Consider the following 25092-nt stretch of genomic DNA (forward strand, 5'->3'; position numbering starts at 1 on the left):
CTACGCTTGGTAATCTCTATCACAGCACCCAGTTTAGGATCATTGAACACATAATGGCAGTGGTTAATGATCTAGGAATGTTTGCTATAATTTCTGGTGGTGAGGGAGGGTGTTAAGTTCAGATTTCCAGTTTGGGTGGAAGAGTTGGCTCGTATAGTTAGCAGACTGGTAGAAAGCCCTGTAGATCCTTATAAGTTGGACATTTGGAGAGTGCTTTGTGTTTTGCTATCACCAAGCCTCTTAGATTGTAATATCTTGCTTTTAATGTTTATTATCCATGCAATTATCTGAATCCACTATTAGCTCTTAATAGAAAAATGCTGTTATATTCTTATTTGTCTATATCCAAGACTTATTCTTGAGAAAATCCCTCTAGATTACACTGTGATTTCTCTTAAACCTTTTTTTAAAGCAGGTTTGAAAGTCCACATTGTTTATTTTCATTGGTTTCCCTCTGTTTGTGTATTTATTTCTTTGTACCATGTCATGAGTTAGTCAATGTAAGTTTGCTTTAAAATAATATATGTTCAGACCCTTGTAAAATCTTAAATCAAAAACATGTGTGTTTGGACGTTGCAAATACAAATAGTCTGTTAGGCAAAAAGTGTGGAAACCACAACCAAGGTTTGCATCACTTGTTTAATATACAAAGTCTTTCACAGATAGTTATTTTCTTTTTCTTAATTTGCTTTAGTACACGATTCACAAAACAGTAAATTGTTAATGCAAGAGAATTATGTAAAACCAAAATAGTACAAATGCCTAATTTCAAAAACTGCACACAGTTAAAATAATTTTTCCTTCTTTAATGCAGTATCCAATTTCAAAATGGGCTTTCTTTAGATGTGGAGGAAACACTGCAGCCCAAAATAACAGTACTTCCTTTCAACTGTGTTGATATGTAAAATAGCACCATTGGGCTGACTTAGGAAAGAAAAAAGGTTTTCATCTTTCTTAAAGTATTATGTAACAACTATAATAATAATGGTATTAGTAACTTTTAAGAGCTGTACTCTGTTCCAAAAGATTCATTTTCAAGGCAAGGAAGGGTAAACTATATGGGGCAGATGGAAGAATCTTCCCACCTCAGCCCCAGGGCCCTTATAATTTCCCTTAATGCTGTCATTGCTCTAATGAGCTAATTTTCCTGCCAAAGAATAGATGTTTTAAAGAGTACCCAAGGACCTTTTGTAAAACAAGATAAAATATAACTATGAGGTCGTCTCTCTGGGACTATAATCGCGTGTAGAAGCAGCGCAGAGTGAGATTGACTGCCGGGGTGTTTCGAAAGACTCCTTCAGTCTGTACCTATCTTCCTGCAGGTTACACATTGCTGTATCAGGTTGTTGGGCTCACTTTAGTTTAGATTGTGTTCATTTTTATTTTGGTTTTGTACTTAAGCTTGCCTTTTGGGCTTTACTTTTAAAAATATTGGAATTTCTTTCTTTTACAGTGTAATCTTTGCTCCTGTACGATAAGAGTGATAGTTCTTTAAAAAACTAACAGCATCAGTGTCTGGTTTATGGTATTGATAATACTGAAGATTCATGATTATAAAGAGCTAAGGTTTTTAACACAACGGTAATTTCATTCTTCAATTTTAGTCCTTTTTTTTCAGTTCCATTTTATTTCTTCCATGAGCAGGTAAACATGCCTCAAAGTTGGCATTCTGTAGAGCAGTTTTCCTTTTTGAAGGGTATAGTCAGTCCACAAAAAAAGCACTGCCACGAAGCTAAATCGTTTTATTGTTTGAAAGGGCAAATGTTCCATTGCCACACAGAATGTAAAAATAAAATAATCAACATTAGATTTTAAATGCAGGTAGTTATTTCAGATGTTTGAACCATAAACAACCATTGCTGAAAAGCTTCTTAAAAGCTTGAAATTCAGAACTTCAGGGTTTCAAAAAGTCAGAAGAAGAGCAAAATCAAGTGTTGACTTTTAACCTGCCAGGAAGCTATATTATTTTCTCATTTCAACAATGTCCAAGCCCATAAAAGTTAATTTCAAGAATTTAGATATAGTTTTAAAATCCCATGTCCTCTTTTACTATTAATACAATAATGCTTATCTTTGCTTATCATTGTAGAAATGTTTTCTTAGTGTTAAGTGTAGCCCTTAATAGATGAGGCTTTATTTTAGCCAATCATCCTCCACTGTGAAATCAACCCTGCAACCTATCTTGTTTAGGTTCGTACAGAATTTAAACAATATTTTCCATATTAATTAAGGTAAATGACTATTTTACTTTCAGAGCAAACAAAAGAGAAATCAACATTTCTTTGTTTGCTGATATCTAGATGTTTTTCTGTAGATAACATATCTGTAAACAGCATGTTGCCATTACTAACCCACAGGGAAAATGGATTAGTAAGAAGCTTGGGACAATTAACACGAAAATTGCATTAAGGTTAATCCCTTGGATGTGGTGCCATGGTTAAATCACCCACAGATTTGTTATTCATAAATATATTTATGTTAAATATTTAAAATGGGAATTTAAGAGGAATTTAATATACAGTTTAATTTAAGGTCCACATGTTTTTTAAAACATTACTTATATCCTTATTTATACAGAATTTTTGGTTAAGTTACCTCGACTTTGTTTTCCCTATGCTTATAACAAGTTTTAAGAAAGATGAGTTTTAAATCTTGTGTTTCCTGACTGAATACCTTAACGTTTTCCCCGCATATATACATGAATACACACACGCCATACACACACACAAAATTGACATTGTTTACCTTTTGTTTATTTCTAGGAATCAAGACTATTTGGACTCAATGTCAGCCACTACTAATATTCATACCATCTTTCGCCTCATTTAAAGGTTTTTTTTTTTTCCTTTTTCCTATGATCTGTGAAGAACAAGCACACTGATAATTACAAAGTGCATCCATGTGATACCCAGATTTGTGCAATGTAATACTCATGCTTTGGTTCTTATGGCCATCATTGCCTTTTCATGTTAATAAATAATGACAGCTAACATAATATGACACCTTTTTAAATGTAGGACGTCTTTCTTTGACAGGCTACTATATCTATAATCATTAACTCACTGTAATGCCATTCACACATCAGTTTTACATGAATATGCAAAGAACACAATAATCAACTGTCAAACCTAAATAATTAATTACTTATCACAGAATCTGTTGACTATTTTTGCTTTCTAACTGAGCAAGGGAAATCCTGTCAGCTTTTATAAGTAAGGTCTAGATTCTTAGTCATAATTACTCATCTGTCAAGTTGACACCTCATATGGATGAAATAAGCCTTACACATTTGATTCAATAACAAAAATAGGTAATTTTATTCCCCTATCGTAAGTACTTCATAGTAACAAACAAATTAATTTCACAACTTTGCTACAGGCAGATTATTTTATCTTTCTATACTTTTGGATTTTTACCCTTTAGAGATGTGAACTTCATCTGACTTTAAAATGAGGATACTTAACTTAATTAAGTGCTTTTAAAAATCATAACTTTTATGAGACTTTGAAATAAAAGAAAGAATGAAACTTTTTTGAAATATTCAACTGTTAAATAAAACAGAAGCTTAGTCTCTAATTTTACGGCTGTGCTATCCAATATAGTTAATTCAAGTTGAAGTGTGCTTTTAAATTACAAACTGGATTTTGAAAACTTGATTCAAGAAACAGATGTAAACTATCTCAATTTTTTATATTGATGACATGTTGAAATAACATATATAGTGTTAAATTTTTAAAAAATCAAAATTCACTTTTACATTTATTTTTACTTTCTAAAATGGGGCTACTGGGAAATTAAAAATTCACATATGTGGCCTGCATTTGTGGTTATTGTGTTTCTATTGGACAGCACTGTATTAGAGGAATCAGAAAAAAATATAAGACCTGATAACTGAGTTCTGTGGGTATTTAACAGAGGTAATTATATCTGAACATTTTCCGAAAATCTTTTGTTCATGACTTAAACATAATTCCAAATATCAATGTCTTCAAGTGTATATTGCATCTATTTAAAAAACATGCATCTGTCAAAATAACCGGACTCCACTATAACCATAAAAATCTGTTAGCTGTCAAAACATATCAAAATACGCATCCTCCAAGTTCGCTTCCAATGTGACTTAGGGATAATGCAGACAATTTCAGGCTTAAAACCAAATATGTTTGTTATTTCCAGATGAGACAGTTAACATTACAAGGCCCTAGAAATAATACACATTGCAATTCAAGTCTGTATTCTTGAACTTTTCCCCTGTTACTTTGAAGAGTATCATGGGTCCATTTAATCCTTGATTACTGCCTAAAAGCATTCATTGCCCCAGTAGTTCTTAATTGTCTTAGAAATCATTCTCTGGCAAACTTCACATTTCCATATCATACTTCATGCTATACTTCATGGGATCCTGGGCATTTGGTGTGTTTTCCTCCTTTCCTCTTTGAACAAAGTCAGGAAAAATGTGTCAGTAGGAGAAAGGAGGAGCTGAAGAGAGTAAATAATTCAAGATCACTTCTGTCATTTGTAGTGGCTGAGGGCTAGAAAGATATTCTTCGGTGAAGGAACTCCCAACAGGTTCCATCAAACTGATACAACTTCAGGGGGGCCACCCTCTGCAGATGGCAGTGAATTTGTACCTGTTTGTGATACAGGCACTACCACAGCATCCTTGATGTCTGTGTTTACATTGCATGAGAAGTTCTTCTCCAGTTTTTTGGCAGTGTCTGGGCAATTTTGTACAAAGATCACACGGTTGTAGGCCTTCAGCCTGCGCCACAACTGAACGTAGACTTTACACTGGACGTACATGAAGACAAGACCTCCTGTGAAGCCAATGGCTACCACAACCAGTTTTGTCCAAAATGGCCATTCAAGGACACCTTTGAAATAAAAAAGAGAGAATGTTATCACCAAGTTTTCCTCAGTGGATTTGGTCATTTTTTTTCTATGCCCCTTCAAAAGCCCATGCCTGCCTGCTAGATTATGTTAACAAGGAATATATTGTTAATAACTAGAAAGAATTATAACGTGAATTGCCTTAATTCCTTTTGAGTATCCTACATGTACTGTCAAAATTGTATATCAGGAAATTTTCTCACTGTCAAATCTCTTATTTCTCCTAGCATCAAGTACCTATCATAATTATGAGATAATATGTTAGATTTTGGACATTTGGACACTGATATTTATTCCTTATAGCTAATCCTTTAAGGAAGACTGGTGAACATAATGGAAGAATCAGAGTTTAAAATCCTTTTAAGAAGATGAGGGATGGGTACATGCATGGGTTTGTATGTATAGGTCTTTCCACTCTCATTTCTTTTAAAATTTAAAAGGAAGGAATGGAAGAAGGGAGATGGGGAGGAATGAAAGGGAGGGGAAGGAAAAAGCTGCCACATTTCATCAGAGAGAGAATTCCTGAGTACAAACGTGCAAAATATTTAGGATTTTAGCCATTTGTTTCATAAATCATATTTTATCATTGAGAACCATCACACTTTTATAGATGTCTATATTTTCTCTTAATTTCCATCATCATTACTAGAAATAGGCTTTCTTTTGTAAATATACAGTTTTTAAAATTATTTCACAGGTGTTTCAATGACTACAACAGTGAGTATTTAGGCAACACATAATTATGAATGTTAAATATATGAGGGTCAAGAGTGTTAAATATATGAGGGACAAGTGGTCCTCTTGGCCACATTACGATAGTGTGGGGGACAATAGCTGTCTTCCCGTAAGTGAAAAGTTGTGAAGGAGAAAAATATAGCTCAGTATGGCTCAATACGGTGCACTAGGAATGGATGGTAGAAATGTGTAAAAACCACGGTAATTGAGAGTCTATGATTTGACTTTGGATTTTTATGTACTTATAACAGTGAATAGAGTTATAAGAAATATCGTATCTATATTTTGTAGTAGTGACATTGCTTTATGCTTCTAGAAGCAAAGCAGAAGTCATGCCCTGTTTCTGTCATGATGAAGCACTTTGTACCCTAAGATTAACCAAAAAGAACAGGGTTACCTTGTCAATTTCTGGTCCCAAAATAATGAAACATTGAGTATTTCTTATATCCCCAGACCCCGACAAAGACCATTTTATTCTTGACTTTTATTTAGCTCATGTTGCAAGATCTTTCTGGATATGATCATCATGTGATAAGATTTTGTTTTTTCTCCATGAACAAATTAATGCAAACTTAGTAATCATGGTAATCTTCTTTATATTTTTCTTTAAATACCTGTTATGTTTTTCACTTGCTTGTCCAGCTTTTCTGAAGTCTGACTCTCTTGAACCTTTGCAAGTAAACTCTTTTTCTTTTCAAAATGCTTTGGCTCTGACTCTTCCTTTGAAATTTTTTGGGAAAAAAAATGTTCTCTGATCTTAAAAGGGATTGTAAGAAAACATGAAAAGCCTCTCACTGTTGTTGATGTTTCATTAATTTGTTGCTCTGTTTGGCATTGTCAGTTTAAAATAAATTTCTATGCCTCTTTGAGTAATCAAATCTGAACTTAGTTTTCCAGTAGATTAAATATATGCAATCAAATGTATTAGAACCTTTACCGGTAGCAAAGGTAATTTTTTTTCTAACTCCTAATATGCAAGGACTTCTTTATGACTTGAATAATTCATAATAGTCATCATCTTGAATATTTACTTAATCCTAATGGAAATAATACTTCAAAATATCATTGGCCAAAGCTCACACAGGAGAAATAAGAGATCATTACAGTGGCAGGTGTAATTAATAGTCAGATAATCTAAATATCCCTAGATCTATTAAAGAAATTAAATCAACAATAACCTTTCAGAGCAGAAAGCACCAAGCTCAGATAATTTTACTAGTGGATTCTACCAAACATTTAAAGAAGAAATGATATCAATGTTCTATAGTCTTTTCCAGAAAATAGAAGAGATAATATTTCTTAACTAATCAGGTGAGACCAGCATTAACCAATACTAAATTCAGCCAAGACAATTACTATGAAGAAAAGTTATAGGCCAGTATCTCTCATGAACAGATACAAAAATTCTCAACAAAGTGTTAGCAAATTGAATTCAACAATGTATAAAAACAATTATACACTACAGCCAATAGAGATTTATTCTAGGTATGCAAAGTTGGTTCAACATTCAGAAATCAATGTAAACACATCAATTAGCTAAAGAAAAATGTGAATATATCAATAAATGCAGAAAACACATTTGACAAAATCCAACACTCAATCATGATAAAAACTAGGAATGGAATGGAATTTCCTTAATGGGATAAAGAACATAGAAAACCTATAGCTGACATCATAATGGTGAGAAACTAGATGCTTTTCCCCTAAGATCAGGAACAAGACAAGGATGTTCCTTCTTACCATGCCTATTCAGCATCGCACTGGAAGTCCTAGCTAATGCAATAAAACAAGAATAATAAAAGATGATTGGGAAAGAATGAATAAAACTATCTGTTCACAAATGATATGATTATGTATAAAATCTCAAAGAATTGATAAAGTTTTTTTTTTTTAAATAGGTGATTATGACAACATTGCAGGATACAAAGTTTTACAAAAGTCAATTGCTTTCCTATATATAGCAACAAACAACCAGAATCTGAAATTAAAAACACAAGCTAATTTACATTTGTGCCAACAAAACAATGACAACAAGAAAAACCTTAGGTGTAAACCTAACAAAATATGTACAAGATTTATGTGAGGAAAACTATAAAGCTACGATGAAGGAAATAAAAGAATATCTGAATGAAATAAGATGTTCCACATTTATGGGTAGGGAGACTTAATATTATTAAGATAACTATTCTTCCCAATTTGATCTACAGATTCAATACTATCCCATTCAAAATTCCAGCAAGGTATTTTATGGATATTGACAAACTGATTGTAAAGTGTATATGGAGAGCAAAAGACCAGAATAGCCAACACAATGTCGAAGTAGAAGAACAGGGTTTTTGAAAACTGACACTATCCTTGATTACTACCACTACGGTGATCAAGACAGTGTGGTATCAATGAAAGAATAAAGAAATAAATCAGTGAAACAGAATAGCCCAGAAATAGACCGATACAAATATAGAAAACTGATCTTTAACAGAGGAGCAAAGGCAATTCAATGGAGAAGGGATAGTCTTTTTAACAAATGGGTGCTAGTATAACTAAATATCTGCATGCAAATAAATGAGTCTGTAAACAGACCTTACCTTTTTCACAAAAATTAACTCAAAATGGATTATAGACCTAAATGTAAATTGTGAAACTATACAACTTCTAAAAGATAAGAAAATTTAGGTGACCAAAGTATGATCTATGAAAAGAAAAATTGATCAATTGGACTTTATTAAAACTAAAACCTTTTGCTCTGAGGAAGTCACTGTTAAGAGAATGAAAAGCCACAGGAAAAAATATTTGCAAAACATATTCTGAAAAAAGGATTTGTATCCAAAATATACAAATAACTGTTAACATTCAATAAGAAAATAACCTAATTACAAAATGAACAAAAGATCTGAAGAGGTATGTCATCAATGAAGATAAACAGATGGTAAGATTATTGACATATGTGATCAAAGAATTGCAAATTAAAACAAGATATCATTATATACCTATTAGAATGGCTAAAGTTTAAAAACAGAACACTGAAAACAATGTTGGAAAGGATGTGGAACGACAAGCAGGAATTCTTATTCGTTGCTGATAGGCATGCAAAATGGTACAGTCACTTTGGAAGATAGTCTGGCCGTATTTTACAATGCTAACCACAAGCTTTTCAAATGATACAACATTATATTTATTCAAATGAACGAAAACTTATGTCCACACAAAAACCTGCACACAAATGTTTGTAGCAGCTTTATACATATTTGTTCAAAGCTGGATAAAGCAAGTTGTCTTTCAATCTGTGAATGAATAAACTATTACTTAGTGATTCAAAAGAAATGAGCTATCAAGCTACAAAAGGACACAAAGGAACCTTAAATGCATACTGCTAAATGAAAGAGGTCAGTCTGCAAAAGCTACACACTATGTGATACCAACTATATGACATTCTAGAAAAGGCAAAACTGGAGAGAGCAGAATCGGTGTTTGCCAACAGTTTAGGGGCAGAAAGGAAGGGATGAATAGGTGGAACACAGGGACTTTTTAAGGCAGGGACACCATTCTGTATGATTCTGTAATGGTGGACACAGGACATTATGCGTTTGTCAAAACTCATAGGACTGTGCACCAAAAGAGTGAACCCCAGTGTAACTGGACTTTAATAATAATGTATGAATATTGGCTCCTCACTGGTAACAAATGCACCATGTTGAGGCAAGATGTTAATAACAGGAGAAACCTTGTGTATGTGCAGGGTGGTATGTGGGAACTCTCTCTTTATCTTCTTTGTAATTTTTCTGTAAACCTAAATCTGCTCTAAAAATAGTATTTTATATGTAATATATTTATATATATATTTATATATATTAGCTCCTTACTTGAGATTAGTTCCATGAATTCATCTCTGTGCCTAGGTCAGATGATAGGATTTCTTCGAGTAAGAGATGGGTTTGTGAGCATTTAAATATTTAGAAATTGGTAATGTATGCATGATATATTTATGGAAACTTTATTGCACAAAAACATTCCATTTCTTTTTAACCATGCCCAAGGGAGTTTATTGTGCCTAAAATTTGCTGCAGCCCTGCACAATAAATGCTCATGACCTATACCTCTATTTATTTTATCATCATCCTCAGCTTCCTGATTTCTCTCATCCAGTGCCTTTCTTAGTACACTTTTTCCAAAGTCCTATCTGGGTAGCTGTTTTCCAAACACTGCACGCCCTAATACAGGTTCAAGCTTTAGCACATGCTATTTCCTCTGTCTACAGTGCCGCCCTCTTTACAATAAACTTCTACTAATCTTTCAGAACCCACTCCAGGGAGAAAAGGGTGCAGTCTGTCATGAGGTTGGCAAACACAGCATTCGTGCCCTAATTACTGCCAACACTCTTTCCTGCTAATCCCTATGATAGATTTACGGTTCCTAACACCACAATCTAGGTCAACTTCTGGAGTTGGCATGAGAAAAAATCTTTTTGCCATCTGGCCCAGAGGAAGAAGATGCTTTTTTACAATATTGCAAATTCCCTACATCATAGTCCAGGAGAAACCTTATTAATGTTAACTAATTAAATACTGTTGTTTGGAGTAAAATAGAGTAACTCTGAACTTAGTAAAACTAGGAGAAAGACTGATGGTTTCATGTCTCTCCCTACCCTAGTCACTATTTAAAAAAATTAATTAGTGTACCATGGAGTTAAAGTCTTTGAAGGAACAGATTCAATTATCAATAAATACTTAAGAGAAGATGTTAAAAGATGTTAGAAAACAAATCGTCAAGAAAACAGACCTTTGATTTTAGAAACTTTAGAGTACAAAAATGGACTATACCAGGCATTTATCATTAATCAGTGTCTGTTAGTTATATACAAATGTTTCCGTGGTCCCTTTCTCCTATAGACTTCTTTGATCTGAAGGATAGGAATTTAAAAAATAAAAGTATGCTACCTGGATTTGATTTATTTATACAGATGTATTTGCAACCAACACATGTTCGATAACTGTTGTTATCTAGTGATAATAGTGGTTTTTGTATTATGTATTACAATACTCTCCAGAAGCATGTTCACTTTAGGATAAAAAATACAGAAATAATTACATAGAATTATGAGATGAATTGCTTTATACTTATTATAAATTTCCCAAGTAACTTATAGACAATCAAATATAATACTTTAAGGTAGTAACAATAATTTTTGACCATTAGTGCAAGTTTTAAAAAATGTTGTTTTACTTTGGCAGCACTAGTTCCTCATCTAAAAATTTGACAGTGTTGTTCATAATGAAACATATATTCCATACTTTTAACATATTCTACGTATTCCTACATATATTATTCATTTTTGGAAAAAAATTGAGGGGCAGTATATAAAAGAATCATTTTTCTTATAAAAAAGTTTTTAAAGAAAATATCAGGCTGATGGAATAAAAATTGTTTTATTCTTGATTTTTCTGGTGTTCCAGCAAAATAACTGAACTAAAAATTCAGAGTTCAAAGACCTTTAAAGACCATCTATTTCGATTCTCCCTTCTTCTCCCCATTTTGCTATTTCATGCCAAAGGTGAGATTATTACCCAATGATCTTGACCTAGTAATGTCTGATAGTGTTGAAATTTGATTTGTGTATTGCATGGAAATAGCAGTTAAGTTGCTATTTTTGTTTAAAAATACTCCAAGGCAAAGTCTTTATAAGTGATTTAAGGAGTTCTGAAGAAAAATCAGGAATATGTGATGATTCTAATAGTCCCAGGTAAGTGGCAGCACATATTTATACATGGCTGGACTCCTGTGTCCATTTTTCCTGTATGCTAAGTAAAACAGCAGTATCGAATGGTAGTTAGAAATAAAAAGAGCTAAATTATTCTCTACACAGAGAGTCCATGCATTTGAAATATAGAAGGGCTTTTTTTTTTTTTTCTTCTTCCTACTTAGCTGTCTTCATCTACGCAAGAACAATCATCTGAAACACTGACTCAGTGTAGACCATAGGTTCACCACTGGGGAAAATTTTGTTCTCTGGGGGACTTTTAGCAGTGTCTAGAGACATCGTTGATCGTTGTACCTAGAGTTGGGTGCTGCTGACTTTTATGAGAGGCCAGGGATGCTGCTAGACATCCTACAATGCACAGGACAGCACCTTCCAACAAAGAATTATTCAGTCCATAATGTCCATAGTGCTCAGGCTGAGAATCCCTGCTGTGGAAGACAATAACTTACGTCTCTTTATTGGGAAATTTGCAGAAAGGATTTGGAATATGAGCAAGATATCTTGCAGTTCTCCAAATTCAAAAAGGATTTCTGCTGTAAGCTATTATATTAAGCAGTAATTTCAATGTGTTTAGAAAGCTTTAACCACAGACAGGCTGGAGATGAAATGTGCTGTATTTCCCATTTTTAGGGAAATTCTCATGGACTACATCCAGCTTTCTCCTCTGCTTAACCAAACTAGCAGCTGTTCCTCATACATGCCTGGAGGTTTCCCATTTCTGAGCCTTTGTCTACGATCTTCTTTCTTTCTGTGTTTTGCTTCCCTACTTCTCTGTGTCTACCCGTCCGACAAAACCCATCTTAGAGGTCATTTCCAGCTGGAAATAAATTTTCCCACTGTTCCAATTCCATGTTATTTCTCCACGTGCAGTATGAGCTCACTTTCTAACATAAGCATTTTTACTTTGTCATGCTATAATCTTGACGAGCACAGAATCTGTCTGAGCTGGACTTTGTTTTCCATAGTTCCTTGCTCAGTAGATATTTCAAGGACTAACGAAAGCTCTTACAACCCCTGTTCACTGTCAGTAAAACTATGCTGTAGATGGTGGACAATCTAAAGTCAAGTCCACTCACGTTTCACCTCTCTTTCCAGAAACAGTGACCAAAGCACATAATAGACCTGGGAATCTGGGCCAGGGGGAAACAGTTGCCATTTTCTCTGCCCTTTTTGGGAGACTCAGCCTGATCCCTCCACTTTCCTTCACAAGGTATCTCTGAATCAGTTTCCCCTGCCCACGCCATCCTTTACTATGTTCCTGGGAAGTCAAATCTCCCACAAAACCCCTCCATTAAGTTTAGAGTGCAGAGCACCCCAACCCCCACATACAAAAGCCATTTTGAGTACAAACTCACTGTACAAATGACCATCTCTAACAGACAGCCTGCTCTTCCTCTTGCCTTCAACTAAGTGGACACAATTTTTGTTTTCTATGAAATAAATTACTGTTGAGTGGTTATAAGGATTGTATCTTGGAAAACTCACTTTAAGGGCATCTTGAGAGGAGATGCTAAAATAGGGCTAAATGGATTTTTCAAGAATGTTTTCATCAGGAAATGTACTTGCCTCCTTTTATTGAGACACAGCCAATTGTCTTCTGACATTGTATTAGACTAATCAGTTTCTATGCTGTCGTTAGCAAAGACAAAAGAATGTACACCACAGAAAAGGACAATGGTAGAGAAAGGAAGGCACTAAATCTTTTCCCTGGGCATCCTATGTACAATTCAAGGTATCCTTCTTCTCAGTCATATATAAAGCTGTATCCTGCACTTCAAAATGCCAGGAGCACAAAGTTGTTTCTATTTGCCAATTTTGCAAAGGAATTTGGAAAATCTAACTTAGGCAATTCAAGCATCTGCTCATTTCTCTCGGGCCCAAGAACCCATCTCTACTGCTCTTTGTGTCTGGAATCCTTCCGCAGGAGCTTCTGTAGGTTTAGTAATAAACTCTCTGCCCATCTTTACCACTCAAGCATTAAGGGGAAACATTTCTTGGAAATTCTTGGACAGCAATTAAAAGAGCAGGCATTCTCTCTACCACCATTTTCTGAGGAAATTTTAGAAAGCTACTCTAGTCTCTCATATTAACTTTGATTCATTCACATTCTATATTATCATGTTAATCCCACAAGGATGATCAATAAGTGCTCAGTCTCAATATTGCTGTTGATTTAATGATTATTAAAGTAAATTCTTCCAGGGCTCCTTTTTACAGTTGCATCTATGTGATCTGGTACTTGCAGGCTGCGGCATCCTCCAGGCCATTCCAAAACAATCAACATGTGAATAGGTTTTCCAGGAAAGGCTTAAGATAGTTTGTAGTCTTGCCCTTCAATGTGATATTGAAAAGTTCACAAATTAGAGTTAAAGGGATCAAAATGCTGCAGCCTTAAAGTCTGGTGCCACCAGAACCAGAAATTTCAGTCCATAGTTTGTAGGGAAATTTATATTTAAAGAGTGAGTGAAAACACTTTAGACAAAGCAAAGCAGATGGACTTCACAACTCATTCTAGACTCTTGGGAGTCTGACTCTGGACAAGATTATTATTATTATTATTATTTTTTAACTTTTAAAAAAAAATTTATTTATTATTATTATACTTTAAGTTGTAGGGTACATGTGCATAACGTGCAGGTTTGTTACATATGTATATTTGTGCCATGTTGGTGTGCTGCACCCATCAACTCGTCATTTACATCAGGTATAACTCCCAATGCAATCCCTCCCCCCTCCCCCCTCCCCATGATAGGCCCCGGTGTGTGATGTTCCCCTTCCCGAGTCCAAGTGATCTCATTGTTCAGTTCCCACCTATAAGTGAGAACATGCGGTGTTTGGTTTTCTGTTCTTGTGATAGTTTGCTGAGAATGATGGTTTCCAGCTGATGCAGCCATAAAAAAGGATGAGTTTGTGTCCTTTGGACAAGATTATTTTTAGCAAGGCAGAGAAGGATACTGGGATCTCCAGGTTAAAAGTGACAGTATGTAAAAAACTTGAATGAAAAGGCAAAAATAAATAAAAAAGTAAAATTTATAATTTTTTTTTTCACACACACACAAAAATCCCCCACATCTTCTTAATCCTGTACTCTATTGGAGTCGGGTCAGGAGACACAGATTGGGTTACCCAAGAGCATTTCCCCACCAGGAACCTGAGAATTAAGCTTTAGTTATAAACAGGACCTGTGCAACAGACTGACTTTTTCATCTCTTTCCTGGCTAAGGAATAGCCAAATCCCCAAATGATTCAGACTTCTGGTTAATTTCTTTGCAGCCCATACCCTAAGAGGATTTCCCTTATTATGGTTAATGACTTCTCAAGAGTGGTTTTCCTGTGCAAAATCTCCCATTGTTTTCGAGGGTTATGGATTTTATTCCGAAGAACCCTATTCCTAAGAATCTGCTGCAGTCTTTACATCTTTATCCACCTAAACTCAGACAGCTGTTTCATTTCCTTGAGGTGTTAGGCCTGCTCTGTTATTTTCTTTCATCTCAATTTCTTTATCTTTGATAGCTTGTTTCAATAATAGCCCCTGATTGGCTCACGCCTCCCTGTAATCCTGTCCTGGGGTATCCCATCCCCTAATGATGCTGGTCTTGGTTATATGAACTGCTTTAGCCAATAGGACAATAGGAAACACAACTCAATCAGAAACTTTAAATGTGTCTGCAGATGGTGGTTTCATGCTCTCCTGATGCTTTCTTTGTTGAGACAGTCTCACTTTGTCACCCAAGCTGGAGTGCAGTGGTGCGATCTCAGCTCACTGCAACCTTTGCCTCCTGGGTTCAAGAGATTTCCTGGCCTCAGACTCCTGAGCAGCTGGGACTACAGGTGTGCACCACCATGCCCAGCTAAATTTTGCATTTTTAGTAGAGGCAGGGTTTCATCATGTTGGCCAGGCTTGTCTTGCACTCCTGATCTTAAGTGATCTGCCCTCCTCAACCTCCCAGAGTGCTGGGATTACAGGTTTCAACCAACAAACCCAGCCTGGGATGGTTTGTTATATAGCTAAAGCCAACTGATACATTACTTAAAATTGGAGGTAATAGTATCTACCAATTTCATAGGGCTGTTAGTGTGGATTAAACAAATTAACAGTGCCTGACACATAGAAGGTGTAAATGTAAGTTTTCGTTATTGTTATTATCTGTGTGATTTGAAGGCTACACACCTTCGGCTGATTCAGCTGTAGGTTAAGAGCGGAGCTTTCACAGGTGTCTACCAGTGAGATCTTTCTAACTTCACTGTGTTGTGAGTTTAGGGTGTCCCAGCTTGACTGAAGGTAAGCTTCCCTCCAGAATCACAGAGGGAAGAAGTCTAGTTAGTTGTCAGCCAGGCCACTGGCGTTTAGTAATAGTGTGTCTCTGGGCATCTCTTGCAGTTACAATTCCCTTCGTCAGGAGAAATGCTCAGAAATCCCATCAAAAAATAAACTAAAACATCCTTAAATGCTTAAGGAGCAATTATGTATACTGCATTTGTTAGGAAATATTTCTGCCACCTTGGAGACCACAGTGACAATGGCTTATCAGCAGGGTTTTATCTACCAGACCCTTTTAGACTCATTGACTTTCCAGAAATACTGTTTCTCTGAAGATATATTTCCTTTGGTGATAGAATGGGGTTCGCATTCCTCTCCCCTGAAGGCACAGGAGCATACCGGTAACATCTCACTTTTCTCTTTAAGTCAAATTGGGTAAAGCAGGAGCTCCGGGTGGGCATTCATAATACAGCTGGAGATCAGGCAAATCGCTTATTTCCTCATCTATAAACAGTGACCTCTAAGGTCTCTTCCAGCTTTGAAATTTGATTTCTCAGAGTATTCTGCATATGTTATATAGGAGATCATGCGACTGGAGACACCTGGAGAATGTCTAAAAGCTTTTTTAAATCACCAAGCAGCAGAAGAGAACCTGGTTCACTTAACAGCGACAGTGGCAGTGTGTGTTTGCAGAAAGCATCTCACTGTAAGTTGGACTATTTTGGCTGGGTGCTTAGGGTATGCAGAACTACAAAGTGTGTGTATAAGGAAGGGTGTGTGTGAGTGGCTGTTGGGGCCTTGGGGTCTGCAGAGGGGAGCTGGTTTTCTTCTTTACTTTTATCCTGGTTGCTTCTCTCCAGTTGGGTAGATTATTAAACAACAACAAAATTGTTTCCCATATTTATAACCTTTTTCTTAACTTGTTTTAATGACAATACTCACCGTGAGTAATTACGTGTCATATATGTACATTATTTATATAGACAGGTTTCAATCTGTTTGATGCAAGGTAAAGTTCATGTTGTCTGAATAATAAATCATAGAAAGAACTTTTAGCAGCTACTCACTCCAACCTTGGTAGTTTTGCAAATGAAAAAAACTGAGCTTCAGAGTGATTAATCATTTTATTGAAGATAACTAGGCTGGGCACGGTGACTTATGCCTGTAATTCCAGCACTTTGGGAGGCTGAGGCAGGCAGATCGATTGAGCCCGGGGGTTCAGCACCAGCCTGGGCAACATGATGAAACCTTGTCTCTACAAAAAATACAAAAAATTAGCTGGGCGCAGTGATGCCCACCTGTAGTCCCAGCAACTTGGGAGGCCAAGGCAGGAGAATCACTTGAGCCCAGGGAGGGGGACTGAGGGGAGGATGTTACAGTGAGCCAAGATCGCACCACTGCACTCCAGCCTGGGTGGGAGGAGTGAAATCCTGTCTCAAAGGAAAAAAAATAAATAAATAACTAGTCAATGACCAAGGGAGAGCTAGAACCCTGGCCTTCTGACAACTAAGTCAAGCCAGCGTCTATTCATTTTGGGTTGTTCTCGTCTGCTGGAGTCAGTCACAGCCAGTGAACATTTTTTGAGCCTCTACTAACACCAAGTATTTTCTAAATAACAGGCAAGGCCTCTGCCCTGGAGGAAGTTGGAGGCCTGGGAGTGAGTCAGCCATGAAAACAAAGTCAATTTGTTATGCTAGTCCCTTATGTATACATTGAAACACTTCTGGGGCAACTTTACTATCTATATCTACAGTCTCTTTAATATTGTAAATTGTTGTAGCTGTTTTTAGTTTGTATTTTTGTTGTTTATACATGGATAATATACTGAAGAATTCTTCTAGACTATATAAAGGTAAGGCAAGAATAACAACTGTTGCCCAAATTAAACTTAGTGATAGGCTTATTTAGGGTATTAAAGCTCCAAGTACCACATATTTGCTATTTTTTTTTTCCTGTCATCACAGGGGAAAGAGAGGTGAGGGCTCCCTGTGGCATCATGCCTATTTAATCTAAAAGAACAACCATTTACAGACATATGAGGAATTTTTTTTCTTTCCAGGATCGTCATTACAGTTCAAAAGATTTTGCTGTTTTATATTCAACCTCAATTCTGGCTGAAAAAGGACAATTTGTTTCTTTTCAAATATTATAAATGTTTTTCAAGATGGATTTAAAATATGTTGACTTCTTTTAAATTATGCAGTTTTTCCCTACAACTTTACAAGTAAATTCAGGATCAGCACTCACAGTCCCAATGCCACAGGAAGATTAAAGAAATAACAATTTATACAGATGCCCACACTCCCCTTCAATATGCACATTGGAAAGCAGGTTTAAATATAATTTGACAGGACATAGGCATGGGCAAGGACTTCATGTCTAAAACACCAAAAGCAACGGCAACAAAAGCCAAAATTGACAAATGGGATCTCATTAAACTAAAGAGCTTCTGCACAGTAAGAGAAACTACCATCAGAGTGAACAGGCAACCTACAGAATGGGAGAAGATTTTTGCGATCTACTCATCTGACAAAGGGCTAATATCCAGAACCTACAAAGAACTCAAACAAATTTACAAGAAAAAAACAACCCCATCAAAAAGTGGGCAAAGGATATGAACAGACACTTCTCAAAAGAAGACATTCATACAGGCAACAGACATATGAAAAAATGCTCATCATTACTGGCCATCAGAGAAATGCAAATCAAAACCACAATGAGATACCATCTCACACCAGTTAGAATGGCAATCATTAAAAAGTCAGGAAACAACAGGTGCTGGAGAGGATGCGGAGAAATAGGAACACTTTTACACTGTTGGTGGGACTGTAAACTAGTTCAACCATTGTGGAAAACAGTGTGGCAATTCCTCAAGGATCTAGACCTAGAAATACCATTTGACCCAGTCATCCTATTACTGGATATATACCCAAAGGATTATAAATTATGCTGCTATAAAGACACATGCACATGTATGTTTATTGTGGCACTATTCGCAATAGCAAAGACTTGGAATCAACCCAAATGTCCATCAGTGACAGACTGGATTAAGAAAATGTGGTACATATATACCATGGAATACTATGCAGCCATAAAAAAGGATGAGTTCGCGTCCTTTGTAGGGACATGGATGCAGCTGGAAACCATCATTCTCAGCAAACTATCACAAGAACAGAAAACCAAACACCGCATGTTCTCACTCATAGGTGGGAATTGAACAACGAGATCACTTGGACACAGGAAGGGGAACATCACACACCGGGGCCTATTGTGGGGAGGGGGGAGTGGGGACGGATAGCATTAGGAGATATACCTAATGTAAATGACGAGTTAATGGGTGCAGCACACCAACATGGCACATGTATACATATGTAACAAACCTGTACGTTGTGCACACGGACCCTAGAACTTAAAGTATAATAAAACAAACAATAAGTAAATAAATATAACTTAAACATAAATACAAATGATTCCCTTTATGAAAGTCACTATGGTTTCCATTTGAAATTACCCAAGTTTTAGAGCTGTCCCGCTGGCAAGCGGCTCCACAGGAATTACCACGGACACTGCTGCTTGATCAATATCTTGCTTTCTATTTTGCTTTGGCTCTAAATGCCAAATATAAAAATCATGTCATTTGTAGTTTCCTTTAAGAAATGGACCCTTGATTGTCATTAAGAGTCCACTGGAGGTTACTGTCTGGAATCTCGCACCCACCCACAGCTGAGAAAGAAAAAAATATTTTGAAAACAATTCTAAAAGAAAAATAAGAGGTGGAGAAGCTTAGGTACCAGACATTCACACTTCATCATTCCTAGTACGACGTTGACCGGACTACCTGCCTGGTCCCAGAAACAGTGTTCAGCACCGGGGAGAGGGCGTGGTGAGCCCCCACCTGCTCTGAGCAGGTGAAGGAAGACAGACAATTAAATAAGCAATTGCAATGGCATGTGGTAAGTCTCACTGTCAGGCAGAGCTTCCCTACCTGCATGATAGAATCATCTAAGGGGTGACTAAGTATAAACCTCTGGGGATAAAGTCCAGCTTTGCAGCATTAGGAACATGACACAGGTAATCTACCATGCAGTAAATGTGGAGAAGCCCTGGGGAGGGTAAATGCAGGATGCTATGTGACCATATGGTAGGGCAGTGACTCTCCATCCTTAGCCGGCATCAGAATAACCTGTCGGCTTCTTCAGTACAAACTGCCGTCCTCCACCATCAGGGTTTCATAGGTCTAGGGAGGTAGGAGGTAAAAATATGCATTTCTAGCAAATGCCCGGGGGATACTGATGTTGCTGGTCCCAGGACCATACTCTGAGAACCACTGTGGTAGGAATAGTGATTCCACTTCAGGGAACTGAAGTGAGTTTCCCAGAGGAAGTGATGTTCAAGGTAAACTGCAAAGGCTGAGTTGGGATTAGGAAGGTACGTGAGAATATATGAGTGTTTAAGAGTGTGTGTGGTGGCGGTGGACAAGAGAAGCTGGAAGCAAATGTTTTACACAGTCAGGAAAGCTGAGCAAGGGCCTGGAAGTAGATTTGAGGAGCTGAATGAATGTTCGGCCTAGCTGGCTTCAGCTAGGTCACGGGGGCAGCATAGTCCCACTGAGGAATTTGGGTTACCTTTTAATGGTTAAGTGGGAATAGGATGTGATTAGATTTGTGTTTTTGTAAATCTGCTGGGATTACATTATTGAGAATGGGGTTGGGTTGAAGTTGGGCAAAACTGGAGAAAGTCTAGTCAAGAAGCTTCTGCAGTTTTCAAGTTAAAAATACGATAGTTTCCACATGGATGGTAGCCATAGGGAAGGAAAGAAATGGACAGATTCCAGAGGTATGCGAGACAGAGTAAACAGGATTTGGTGGTTGATTTAAGGTAGAAGAGGGAGGAAATCAGAGTGAAAGCTGGATATCTGGGTTTGGCTACTGGGTGTTAGTGGTGCCTTTTCCACAGGTGTTAGTGAGAAGTGGTAGGGGATTACGCATTGCGACACGCTAAGACTTTCAAACAGAATCGTTCAGAAGATCGGTGGATGTATGGGACTGGAGTACAGTGGGAGCTGGAGATGAATTTGGGAACTTACAGCATTGACATGGCAGCTGAAGATAAAATCCAGGGGGCCTACAGAATGAGCAAGGAGACAGAGAAAAATGGAAGAAAGCATAGAGCCATGAGTTTCGGAGATATTTTTATGGCTGAAGTTGAGACCATCATGTTCATTGTAGGGTAAATGATTGCTATTCCGTCACATGCCTTAGAAATGTGGTTGGATAAAATAAATGTAAGAGAGGGATTTTCTTATGAGTGTCTATGAGGGTCTATGTATAGATGACATGAGATTGCTTCCTCTTCTTACATCTACGAGAGGGGCTCTTAATTTTCTTTCCTTCCATGTGGCTCGAGAAGAGCTCTGCAGTTTACTACAAAGAGACCAAGTGAGGGTGACCACTGGGAGAGCAGAGAGACTACATTACCTGGAAGAAATTTGTGGTTCTCAAATGCTGAGCTCTAAATGTGTCATCTAATCTAAGGGTATCATGTCTGCCCTTGATTGCTAGGAAAACACTAGAGTTCTAGGGTAAGACACTGGGTGAAGCGAGGTGGGGATGCCTCTTTGTTTTTCCATCCATATGTGATTGCAGTATTTACATTTACAGCACACTGTTTTTTACTTGGCTTGGACCAATATCTATATCAAGAGAGGACACAGGATTTAAAAAAGAAAAACAAAGTTCTACCCTCAGGGAACTTATTTAATAAGGATGTAATGTAACATTTTAAAATCAAGACTCTCTGAAACAGTACATTACGTAGTTGCAAACAATGTAGTTTGATATTAATGGTATGTAAATGAGTTAATACGGAATACATAAACACATAAAAACAAGCCACAAAACCCCACCCTACCTGTTTTTCTAGCATTTAGACTCGACACTGTAGTGCTTTCATTTTCTTCCAGAAAAGGACAGTGGCACCTGAAACGCTGTCACCATCCCCTCTCTGACACACATAAACCCCATGCACAATTCCTATCGTGGCTCCTGGCCTTCCCTTTATCCCCGCAGCCGCGTTCGGCTTTTTGCAATGCTCAGAATGGTGCACACTGGCGTGTGCTGCTGCCACCTAGAGGGCGAATGTGAGAATGGAGCCTCCCCTTCTGTGTTTATGAATCCACACACAGAAATACAGAAGTAACCAACCTTTCTGTGTTTTAATCTCTTCCTTACTTTTTCTTTCTTACCTCTTCTCATTTTTTTGTTCTTTCATTTTCTTCCATTTTTTTTTTTTGCGGGTGGAGGGATGTGCAAACATTTTTCACAACATTACAAACTCAAAATGTTACCATCTGAACAATGTCCTTTCTAGAGGCATCAGTGGTTTAATACTGTTTCCTGCCGGGGTGTGGGGATGGTTCTCACTGTTTTACCACTACGATTTGGGCTGGATAAGGTATGAAAACTTACAGGCGCAGTGAGAAACAGAACTGGGTCCTTTCACACATGAAAATAATATTTTATAGACATTGTGCTTTCTCTTTTAAGTGGCCTATCCATTATGAGAATATGCCTTACTGATTTTGAAACATTTTTCTTTGCAGACTTGACACCATCCTTCACAATCAAACTTCACATGGCTAAAATGTCAAACCATGGTGCTAACCCACTCTATCAAACTATATAGTACTAACTAAAGAGCTATAAAACATTCTCTACTAGAATGCCATCTCCTTCATGCTTTAAAGGAGAGATGACTAGAGTGAATTAAATAAAATGAGAAACCCTTCATTTTCACAGCCATTTGCCTTTTCAGGTCTGGCAGAACTTGATCCTTATTCAGCTCCCAAAAAGCCCGAAGTGGTGTTTGCCATTTGTATGTAACTGCCACTAAGTTTTATATGGATTTGATGAATTTCACATCTCAGCTTGGGACTACATATAGTTAATGCTTTTCAATCAGAGTATTAATCAATAACATGATTAGGGAAGGATCAATGGCAAATACCAGCTTTTCTAGTGTATCATACATGTTGAAGGCCTAACCCGGGGAACGACTGCCTATCCACCTCTGAGAATTGCCTTTAGGACCCAAGAGAGTAAGAAAGAAGAAGATGAGCTCTTACCATTGTCATTGCCTTGCTTGATTTCCTCCGCTGTTCGATCTATCAATACATACAAAGACCAAACCACACAGGTGATCGCGATTACGTGGAATGTGACAGAGCAGAATATTTTCCTCCTTTCACTTGTGGTCATCTGTAGTTTCTCCCACTGCAATCAGAAACCAAGGACACAAAACTGAATTGCAAACTAGGAAATTTTGCTCCCCTTTTATTTACCAGACATTGATCATGAACGGAAGAAAAACAGTAATTATCTGCAATTTCAGATGACACTATAATATTTAAATAAGTCTTCACGTTTAGAGAGATATGAAATTATAACCTAGAGAGTTACATATAGCTTAAATTCATGTGTGTGTGTGTGTGTGTATACATATATATGTGTGTGTGTGTATATATATATATATATATATTCTTTTTGAGACAGGGTCTCACTCTGTCGTCCAGGCTAGGGTGCGGTGGCACAATCTCAGTTCACTGCAACCTCTGTCTCCCAGGCTCAAGACAACCTCCTGCCTCAGCCCCCAGAGTGGCTGGGACTATGGGTATGTAACACCATGCCTGGCTAATTTTTGTACGTGTTTGTAGATATGGAAGTCTCACCATGTAGCCTAGGCTAGTCTCAAACGCCTGGGCTCAAGTGATCTACCCACCTTGTCCTCCCAAAGTGCTGGGATTATAGGCATGAGTCACTGTGCCCGGCCTAACTTAAATACATATTAATTTACAAACAAAAATAATTTTCTATTCTCCAAATGAATTAAATCAAGTCATTTCTGTTTTGTAAGCCTATAGTTTCCTCCTCTGTACCAAGAATGAGAGAGCTTTAATACTGAACAATTAAAAAATTTCTTTTCAGGATTCTGCCTGTCACTTCCTTGCAGTACTAGGTAATACGTAGTAATAAGCAACACTGTCTTCTTGGATTATCACACAACTGGACATAGTGTTACATTCTTGAATGTATACATTTAATAAGTATTTGAATGGCTGAATGATATCTGCAAGAGAAAGTCAACATTTTCTGTTCACAACTAGTCTAGAAAAACAAATTTTATCACTTAGGTGATACAAGAAAATCTGCTGAAGCCTCTTTTAGAGCCACCTTACTTGCTGCTACCGTAAGTGTTGTAACTACTGTGGTGACCGCTGTCCTTTAATCACACTCCTGAGAAAGCTGAGGGCTGCCCCCTCAGTCTGGGAGAGGAAGAAGGCCACAAGGTTTATTGAAGTTATGGTCTATATAAGGGAATATCTGTCATATTTACTTTGAAGAAATAGCCTCTCAAAATATATTTTAATGTCTTTGTAGCTACAATATCACTTCATTATTATGTTAGGAATTGTATTTTTATTTTTCTTTGCATTCTTTCCATAAAAAATTACAGTAATGTTATTAGAAGTGAGCTGACATGCCAAGCTTTTAATAATCTAGGATTCTTTATGTTATTATGCCCTCACTAAAGCAAAATCTTTAGAACTTCAGAAGACCCCATTCCTTTCCCACCCGACCAACACATATGTAGAATTCAATGCGCAACTCAAAAGCAAGATGGTGTACATTGTGGTACATAAAATGCTACCCCTGCCACCAGCTTTGAGATGTGGATAAAATCACACACTCTCTCTGGGCCTCACTGCCTCATCTTCATGAGGAGCAGATTTTGACAGAGGCTGTGACAGAGAGGTGGAGAAGAGTTATTCTTCACTTCTTTTGTTAACAAACTAATTTCATTAGGGTTGGCATCGTGCCCAGCTTAAAGCTGCCTTTCCAACCTTTCTTGGCACAGGTGGACATTGATTACTTTCCAGCAATGAGATGTAAGCCGATATCTAGTGGGACAGTAAGTTTTTGCCTTTTTAATGTAGGTATTGTCCTTTGATCTTTTCTTTCCTTTTCTGCTCTTTGCTAACTGGAATTCATAATTAAGTGGGAGAGTGTCAACAGTCATCTTGCAATCTTGAGGAAAAGTCTTGAGAATTAGAGATTTCTCAGCCCAACCAGCAGCTTGCCTTTGGACATCCTGTTGTCTTCCTGATTAAGCCATTATTTCCCAGGTCTCTGCCACTTGCCATCAAATGCAATTATTGCTAAAAGAATTAAATAGATACTTCCTAGCTTCTCTTCCAGTCTAAGGAGTAAGAGCCTATAATTTCATTTGTAAGAGAGCACAATACTTGAATTCTGACCTTGATGCTCTAGAGCAGTTTAAACATTTTAGAGAAAGATATATTTTATTTACAAACACTATCCCTTCCTCTCCTCCTACTGGCCAGTCATCACATAATTTTCCTTGCAGGAGTTTGCCAATTACAAATTCATACTTT

General features: G+C 37.1%; 1 protein-coding gene across 30 annotated transcripts in view; it reads right to left on the minus strand.

The window, feature by feature from the left end:
• Nucleotides 1–625: 625 nt before the first annotated feature.
• Nucleotides 626–25092, minus strand: part of MARCHF1 (membrane associated ring-CH-type finger 1) — an 830557-nt gene continuing 806090 nt past the window's right edge. For all 30 annotated transcript variants that reach the window (XM_074040707.1, XM_074040716.1, XM_074040714.1 and 27 more), the window contains 2 exons: nucleotides 22765–22912; nucleotides 626–4874 (listed from right to left, as the gene is read on the minus strand). In XM_074040707.1, the coding sequence (XP_073896808.1) occupies nucleotides 4576–4874; nucleotides 22765–22912 (447 nt within the window). In that variant the 3' untranslated portion in view covers nucleotides 626–4575. The remainder of the gene's footprint in view (nucleotides 4875–22764; nucleotides 22913–25092) is intronic.

The sequence above is a fragment of the Macaca fascicularis genome, chromosome 5 (assembly GCF_037993035.2).
Source record: "Macaca fascicularis isolate 582-1 chromosome 5, T2T-MFA8v1.1".
Taxonomy (NCBI): Eukaryota; Metazoa; Chordata; class Mammalia; order Primates; family Cercopithecidae; genus Macaca; species Macaca fascicularis.